Source organism: Oncorhynchus nerka, linkage group LG15 (assembly GCF_034236695.1).
Source record: "Oncorhynchus nerka isolate Pitt River linkage group LG15, Oner_Uvic_2.0, whole genome shotgun sequence".
Classification (NCBI taxonomy): Eukaryota; Metazoa; Chordata; class Actinopteri; order Salmoniformes; family Salmonidae; genus Oncorhynchus; species Oncorhynchus nerka.
In genome coordinates this window covers 43782215-43791485 of record NC_088410.1, presented here as the reverse complement: position 1 = coordinate 43791485, position 9271 = coordinate 43782215, and the positions used below count along the sequence as shown (strand labels likewise).

General features: G+C 39.6%; 1 protein-coding gene across 1 annotated transcript; it reads left to right on the top strand.

The window, feature by feature from the left end:
- The first annotated feature begins 268 nt into the window (after window positions 1-268).
- On the top strand, window positions 269-4124 carry LOC115143600 (uncharacterized). Its single transcript, XM_029684100.2, has 6 exons — window positions 269-458; window positions 1490-1849; window positions 2347-2445; window positions 2614-2700; window positions 3165-3198; window positions 3560-4124. Exons 1-6 carry the CDS (start codon window positions 410-412, stop codon window positions 3576-3578), a joined length of 648 nt encoding a protein of 215 aa, XP_029539960.1. The 5' UTR covers window positions 269-409; the 3' UTR covers window positions 3579-4124.
- Window positions 4125-9271: the final 5147 nt, after the last annotated feature.

Below are 9271 nucleotides of genomic sequence, written 5' to 3'. Positions count from 1 at the left end.
CTTCAAAGGATGATGTGTTTTTAAAATTATATTTTACATGACTGTATCATACACTTTTGATAATAGTGTATGATACTGGGACATATACAGACAAAGCCTTTTGAGCAATCAACAAGAGGATATGAAGCGTCTTATATGTGGAGAACTTCTGACATGTTGCCATTAGATATACATTGAACTTCATCTCCTCTCTTCATTAGAAGTATGTGTGTGTGTGTCTCACTCTCTGATAGGCCTGGTGCGTGGCTGTGTGTTGTCACGTAGGGGTGTTACCCAGGCGACACTTGGCCATGTTAGTTCAGTTGCTCCCCTGTTCTCTGACAGATGCAGAAAGGGAAAAGGAAGCAGTTTTGCCGACCCTCAGCTAACCCTCGAGAAGACACGCATCATAATCACACAACCACTCAAGATGACCCCGTTGGCAATGGTATGGACAACGGTGTGCTTGTGGAAAACAGGTAAGGACCCCAATATTCTCTCTACCTCACGGTCAACAAGTTATTTTCTGTTGAGGTCTCAGGAACAGCGTGAGGCCTACCTTGACAACTAGTGAGAGTCAGAATGACAAGTGTATGCGCTGTTGTTATTTACTTCTCATTCCATTTTGGCGAAGGTTGTTATTTCTGTCTAGACGTGTGTATGTTTGCAAGAAGGTTTGACACCAGGAAATGTTAAGTGTTAAAGGAGTGTGGATGAGGCCCCAGTGTTTTCTTTGTATGAAGTCCTGTCAAATATTTTTGGTGATTTGAGTGATACGTTGTTTTAGTGATGATCGGATAAACGTCAACGAAAAACAGTAGGCCGGAGCCAAAAATGCACAGACCTTCAATAATTGTCACATCTCCAAAACATGACTGACATTCAACGACAACCAATAGCTTTTCTTAAATCCAAACGAGAGCTCTGAAGATAAGATATGTATACATATTTCTGTGAAGCATTGCATGTAAAGAAGCGAAGCGAAACAGTTCAGCATTGTCTCTTGCAACGTTTGCCTCAGAATGTCACCTTTTATAGATAAGTCTCTCGTCTAACCTTTCTGTTGTGTTGCTACATGTCATGGTTCCAAGGTGCCATAATTTAACACTTCCATTCTTGCAAAATTATCGGTTTGATCACAGTGTTTGTGTCTATCCCTCCACCACGTCAGGTTTTTTTGCTTCATTTTAAATGGAACAATCTCGACCCTTTATCTCATTCTGTCTCGCTTGATGTATTTCTGGTTAAATGTACCTGTCGTAAATAAACAGGTTTCAACAACACTGTTGAAAGCACAGTCATTTATTTACAGTGAAGCACAAGCAAATAATGTTTCAATCTAGTAAAAAAGAGCATATCAGTGTTACGGACGTCCGTCATGTCTTCTTATCATTGTGATCTCTGCACAAATGACAATAGGACCTTCATTTCATCAGTATTGTTGGTCTTCTTTGATGTGGCGACAGTTTGTCCAGCCAAACTCAACCCCCATTCACTTCTCCTTTTCCAGTGTACAGCCTGACACCAACCGAGTCCCACTTCGTCCAGTATCCCCCAATCAACAACACAGAGGTCGTCAGCTGTGAGTGTTCCAGCCGCTCCTGCCAGACAGTCTTTTGGTTCCGCACACACCACAACAACTCCGGCTTCCAGTTCCTTCTCAGCCTCAACAATGCTGAGCGGACCATCTACGGACCCGGGGTGGATGAACACGGGTTCAAGGCCAGTAAAAGGGACATGGGGAGCAAGGTTGTTTTCACACTGCGCATCATTCAAATAAAGGCAGAGGACGCAGGGTTGTACTCCTGTATGCTCCAGAACCAGAAAGAGAACGAGTTGTGGAGGCCAGGAGTTCTTCTCAGACCTGGAGGTGAGAGGAAGCCATTACTCTGCACGGCACTGACGCTTCCCATTGTTCATATGACTGATTAGAAATGAGAAGATTTCCTGAATCAATCCAGAATTCCTAAATTTCCCTCCTAGAACGAGTTACACGACTGTGGAACTCACTCACATCTGCCATATTATATTTAGAATGACCCGGGAACACAGCAGTTTCCTCATTTTCCATGTTCTTCCCGAAACAGTTCAACCTTTGATTCAGATTTCGCTTTGTGTCCCTTCAGAGCTGGGTTGGAATTCATGACCAAATATTGTGAAGTCAGAACGTCAGTGCGGAATTCAGCCTTGTTATAGAAAATAAAAGCCTTTAGAAGTTTCCCTTGCGACCAGTTGCAGACCTGTATTTTGAGTTGTCATCCTTAAGCTTCTTCATCTGTCCAAATCTCTCTCCGTTATGTTTTGTTTATTTTCTTTCTCTCACAGTGTGTCTCGTACGTTTGTCTGTCTATTTTTGTGTCCCACCAGAAACTCGCCCAACATTAACCCCTGTCACGAAGCCCAAGGCCAAGCCCCCAGGAATCCCAACCGGCCGCTGCACCAAAAGGAACTATCAAACCCCAGAAGGTGAGGTTCATAACTTTTAAGAAGTCTGTCTAATAAGTTGTTTGTTGTCTGCGTAACAAGTTGAATGTGTTACAGGTTCATTTTGTATGTCTAGTTATGTTACAACTGGTTGTATGTTGTGTTACAAGCTGCTAAAACACTGTAACAGTGTGTTGTATTGGGTTCCAGGCTGTGGCTACAAAGTTCTGTGGCCGTTGGTCGGAGTACTCCTCACCCTGGCTGTGGCTTTGATCTACACACTGTACTACTTCAGCCGTGAGTGTCTTTTCGCCTTGCTTACCTGCCGGTAAAGCAACATAGCAGAAGCACCCAGCTCCAGTGCTGTTTGTAATTCGGATTGTCAATTGTCAAAGACACTGCTCACGCAGGGCCTAATCCTTACTTGAGATGTACGTGCTTAACTCTCGTGTAAACTGTGTATTGATGTCAATGGAATATTTGCGGGAAAACTTGAGTTACGTGGATATCAAATGATAAATGAAGCCCGACCAGGGACGAACAACATTTTAACCTGCAACATTTAACGTTTGACAAGGGAAAGACAATAAAGTGCATTATTTTGGGAGTAAGCAACAACATCGTAATTGATGTATTCTGTGTGGGATATCAGTATACCTGCTGCTCCTATGGGGTTGAAAGGGGGAGACAGTAATGTATTCATGTTTATGACTGTTAGTATGCTGTTCTGAATTAATTGTGTGTGTGTGTGTGTGTTGCAGGACTACCCAAAAAGTGTCGACATCAGTTTGCCAAGTAAGTTCCATGTGATGTTTATCTTCTCCTCCTCTCAACACAATAAAATATCTCTACCTGCTTCTGTATGGATTTCTGTGACTTACTCTTTGACTCTTTGATCTGAGCCTGTATTCATAAAGCGTCAGAGTAGGATCAGTTTAGCCTTTTAGATCACAGTGAGTACGATTACATGGACAGCGGGGACCTGCTCCTATACTCTGAGCCGTTTTGTGAATACAGGTCCTGGTCACGCTTCTAATCTCAAATGTTGTGTGATCGATCTGACTTTCTCTATAATTGAGACAATCTTTGTCCCTGTATTCATCTCTGTGTAGTTGACTCTCTTTGACTGTTTGTCTGTTTTGTATCTGCCTCACAGGAAAAGACCAATGAAGTAAGACAGAGAGCCCGCACTGCAGACTCTGAGACAGTGCTCTATGTGTCCTTGGCTCTCCTTCCAGGAATCCAATTCGACTGAATCTGAACACGGTTTTATTAGCATGTCACTTTTCTATTCTTTGTTCATTGCAGCAATGAACTTACCTGAAAATGCAACTGTCTAAAAGGAAACCCTTAGGATGCTGTCCACAATGTTACTGCCTCTGGCTATGGTTTTCTAATTAAGTGGATGTATTTAACAGAAGACATGTTTTATGAACTGGTATTACTCTCATGTGCTAGTATACCACAAATGCAGCTTTTAATAAATCAATAAAATACATGACTTGTAAATAGGTGCATACTGTATATCTATTGTTTTGTGTTTGCCATGCATTGCCCATCTGGAAGAACAATACCGTGGTTTGCCTATTGATATTTGGCAAAACTGTACTTTCAATAGAGTCAAAGCAATATGAAGCATTGTATTCTGGTTCAGTAGCCTAATGTGATTATTGTCTGTGTGCATCATGTGTTGATGAATAAAATCGTTCTTTTTTATCATTCATTACTTCATGTCCATTTACTGTCATCTTATCATAGGGACCAGAGCGAGGTGTGTGTGTGTGGTATTTCCTTGTTTAACTGTTGAGTGGGAGACTTTTAATCTGACTGCGTTTAAACACAAACATAATCAAGCCTGCTCCACCATTTCACTTCATATTGCATTGAACAGAAAGCAGAGACATGTAACACACTATATAAAAACTGTCTTTCTTGATGTCAACCACAATATTAGTGTGTATATATATAATAAACACAACGATAAGGCTTGTATGAAACAGCATGCACGCCTGCAGCAAAAACATCTGTCTTCCGTGGTTCTTCAGGTCTCAGCGAGTGAACAAGACCCTTTCCTGTGTGACAGAAAGAGAGGGCACGAGAAAGAGAGAGGAGAGAGCGCACTGTGCACACTGAGACGCTATCACTCTTTCTCTGTTCTTTCAACTTTGAGCCCCTCTTCTTGACGCTGAAACAAAACAACCACAGAGCGACCACAGAGCCCGCCACAGGCAGAGACAGAAAGAGAGAGAGAGGGAGGGAGGAAAAGTGAGAGAAAACACTGTCGTCAGACATGAAAAAACCCTCAACTTTATTAAAACTCCTCTCATTGTGTTGTCTCATTCTTTATTTCATTTGATATTTTGTCATGACTAAATAAATGGGAAAAGTTGACTGCAGTGGTTGAGATGGTGGAAGATAAGTGGGCATCAGAAATGTACACAGAATTTCAGTTCATTGTTACACTTTATTTTACAGAGTTTTTATCTAATCACTTTGTAATAATTAGGGTAACATGGGGTAATTAGCCACCTGGGGTAACCATTTCTTCCCCCCAACACATTCCCTGTTTGCTGTCACAGATCCCCCCGGAACTTTCATCACGCACACCTGCCCCATATTCCCACTGACTAGTATTTGTATATATGTGCCCTTTGTTCACCATGGTGCTGTCTATTATTGTTACAATGTCCGTTGGTGCGTGCGAGTACCTGTGCTGTGTGTTTTGGCTTTCGTGCCATTGTGGATTGCGCAGATGATTACAGGTCTCGTTCCTTGTGTTAATCATTGTGCGCGTATGTTCATTATTCGAGGTACTCCTCGCTCTTTTGTTTGGGTTTCAACCCTTTGTTTTTTGTATAGTGTTTGTTTGGTCTTCGTCCCCGTGCCTTTACATGGCACGCCGTAATTTGGGTACAATAAAAACCCTTATTACGCATTCCTGCGCCTGTCTCCCAAATCATTGTAACCAAGGTCACAGTTTCCACTACTCTTGCTCAACTAAAAATGTTATCTGTCTCATTTAAGTCACTTTAACAATTCTTATGTAAATTTATCAAATATTTCATCATTTAGATAAAGTTAAAATATATATATATATATATATATTAATCTGATTAAGTTAGATCTATAAACTTGTGTATAGATACAGTATATACCATTAGGGGAGCCTAAAGATAAATAATCCACTTGTTTAGAGATACACATTTTTATCAGTTTTTAATAAAGCAGTAGATCTCACTAAGGTGAGAATGTTGGGGGTAACTGCCTCCCCCCTCCAATGGGGCATCTTGCCCACCCGGCAATCCAATGCAAGTGAATGGTGCCTAAACTAGCATTTACCAAATCATCTACAAGTAAATTAATCGAGTTACACAGTTATCTTTTATACTTTACGATGACTTGGACATGGTTTGTCGCGAGGCACCTTACACAGCACTAGTTACCCCACGTTACCCTACACATAGTTTTTTTTTAAAGAGTAATTGAAAAAAGCATCACTATGTATTTGGTAGCCTATGGTTGACAAACAATGTTTCTTTGTCACAGGTAACAGAACAAAAGTACCCATTGATACTATACTAAATACATAGGAAAACACTTTATTTTACAGTCCTGCCTGGTAAACACCAGTGGAAACAGTACTATCAAATTAACATTACTCATTTCACTTGCCCTAAATCAAGCATCCTATGTTCTTGCTCTGCACATCAACATGTTCCAATTTAGTGCACATGTTCACAACAGCCAATACATCTATCTGGAATGGTATTTGGTTATCCTAAAGAGAGATGTACTGAACGTGTATTAGAATAAAATATATATACAAAGAATAGTAATCACTTGAGAAAAAATATATCAATGATTGTTACGGAAGCATATACAGTAAAAACTATCATTGAAAAGTAATCCTATGTTTTAATATATGGTATCTGTATGAGCATAGTAAAAAATAACGTATATCCCTTTTATAAATATTCACTTCAGCAAACACACATTAGCCTATGAATGTAATGTGTAATAAGGATTATATGAAAAAACAAGAGTACTCCTAAAATTCTTCTTCTCTTTTATGTTTTTGAAAGATATCAAATCAAATCAAACTTTATTTGTCACATATGCCGAATACAAGTGTAGACCTTACCGTGAAATGCTTACTTACAAGTCCTTAACCAACAGTGCAGTTCAAGAAGTGTTAAGAAAATATTTACCAAGTAGACTAAAGTAAAAAAATATATAAAAAGTAACACAATAAAATAACAATAACAAGGCTATATACAGTGGGTACCGGTACCGAGTCAGTGTGTGGGGGTACAGGTTAGTTGAGGTCATTTGTACATGTAGGTAGGGGTGAAGTGACTATACATAGATAATAAACAGTGAGTAGCAGAAGTGTACAAAATAAATGGAGGGGGGGGGGGGTCAATGTAAATAGTCCGGTGGCCATTTTATTCAGTTCAGCTGTCTTACGGCTTTGGGTAGAAGCTGTTAAGGAGTATTTTGGTCTTAGACTTGGCACTCCGGTACCGCTTGCCGTGGTTGTAGCAGAGAAAATAGTCTATGACAATTTTATGGTCTTTCCTCTTATTTGACGAGAAAATGAAACAACCAAACATAGCTTTTTATGTTACAAACAATAGTACTATATTTTAGTTAGAAAAGTATATGTTTAAACCTTTGCACAAAATATTATGTAAGTATTGCTGAAGATATTGTTGCTCTTCTAGTCTCATAATGTTTAGTATTTGTAGTCTCAGTTGTAGATTGTCCTTCTGACAGTAGCCATAATAGTAAACTTGGGCACATCCATTTCTGTTACGTTTTCTATTGTTACACCAAAGGCCAATCTACAGCAATGTCAAGAACCACATTTATTTACATTAGTTATTGTTTGGTTTTCCCCCTATTATGTGCATATAACCTACACCACAGTCCCTGTGCATATTTGGTCAAATACTTTACCGAACATTTTTCATCTATGATCACTCGGCCATGGCTTGATTATGTAATGTACGAAACATTGAAATATAGTTGACTATACACAGTGATTAATTCAACAATGCTAGACAAAACATTTGACAAAACATTTGAATGAAGTGCTGTATACAGTTTACATTTACATTTTAGTCCTAAACAAACACAGACAAAGCATTAGCTAAACTTAACGCATAAAGTTAAGACATCAATCTTTAGAAACAACGGAAACAATGTCAACCATGATAATAGATATCTCTCTCAGACAGCTTAAACTGAGAACAAATTATGTTGAAATATTTCAAATCTGCATCTTGAAAGGCCTCATGTCATTGGCTTCAGCATTCCCAATTAGAAACCCCTTAGCAAAATGTATTTAACTAATGTAGCCTTAGTTCATTTACAATGGACTGATAATATACTTGATCACTATTGTTTTACACACTGTCCTAGTGTCTTACAAATTGTCCTATTGTCTTACACATTGTCCTATTGTCTTACACATTGTCCTATTGTTTTACACATTGTCCTATTGTCTTACAAATTGTCCTATGGTCTTACACATTGTCCTATTGTCTTACAAATTGTCCTATTGTCTTACACATTGTCCTATTTTTTAACACATTGTCCTATTGTCTTACACATTGTCCTATTGTTTTACACATTGTCCTATTGTCTTACAAATTGCCCTATTGTCTTACACATTGTCCTATTGTCTTACAAATTGTCCTATTGTCTTATACATTGTCCTATTGTCTTACAAATTGTCCTATTGTCTTACACATTGTCCTATTGTCTTACAAATTGTCCTATTGTCTTACACATTGTCCTATTGTCTTACAAATTGTCCTATTGTCTTACACATTGTCCTATTTTTTTTTACACATTGTCCTATTTTTTTTTACACATTGTCCTATTGTTTTAAACATTGTCCTATTGTCTTACACACTGTCCTATTGTCTTACACATTGTCCTATTGTCTTACACATTGTGCTATTGTCTTACACACTGTCCTATTGTCTTAAAAATAGCCAATTCCATATACTTTTTTGGGGGGTTACACATCTGCGAGTGTATACTTGCATAGGTGCATGTACGTGTGTACATAGACTGAAAGTATTTGTCCTTTTGTAGGCCTGCATAGGACAAAGGCAAAGCAGATAGCAAGCTACTGCTCCGTGTCAGCTGTCATGGGCAGCTTAGTTGTTTGGAGAAGGAGGTGCTTTCTGTGTCCATAAGTGTCCAGATATCGGTGTCCTTTGAGTTGCTTGAATCCTTCTCAACTGTAATGAGATTTCTTGATTCAAATAAGGTATTTAAAATCTGTCTGTCTGTCTGTTTGTCGAGTCGGCCATGGCTACTTACTGTACGCTGAGTTCACCCAACTGAAACTTCTCCGTCTCTTCCCTTCCCACAATCCATAGTGCCCCTATAAGGGCAGAGGAAATGATCCTAATACTGCTTTTGTTGCATCTCCAATGACGGGAGCCTTCTTCTGACTACATGTCAATGGCACGTTACTCACACTCTCCATTTGTCTAATGTGGTGCTTGGTGCTAAATGTTCAGGGAACTCTCTTTCTCACCGGCATCCCCCGGTCATCCCCCCCACGTACACACACACACTGTTTGGGGTCAGAGAGGCCTCGGTGTGACTAAGACAGGGAAGCCCAGGTGGGGGTAGACAGAAAGCACCATGGATGGTTAGGTGAGTCAATGCCGATACAAAGGAATGGAAACTGGCTAACTGTCAGGGCCCCTCTGTTTCTGTCTGACTGGCTCTTCCTGGACACCCACCTTCTAACTACAGAACACACCAACACAATCCCCCCCTGCTGACTGAAAAGGTTATGAGTTATTGTCTCAGTATACAAGATGACATTCAGATTTGGGTTACT

Coding starts and splice junctions, on each gene's coding strand:
- LOC115143600 (XM_029684100.2), top strand. CDS start 410: ATGACCCCGTTGGCAATGGTATGGACAACGGTGTGCTTGTGGAAAACA. Junction 459..1,489: donor GGTGTGCTTGTGGAAAACAG/GTAAGGACCCCA, acceptor CTCCTTTTCCAG/TGTACAGCCTGACACCAACC. Junction 1,850..2,346: donor AGTTCTTCTCAGACCTGGAG/GTGAGAGGAAGC, acceptor GTGTCCCACCAG/AAACTCGCCCAACATTAACC.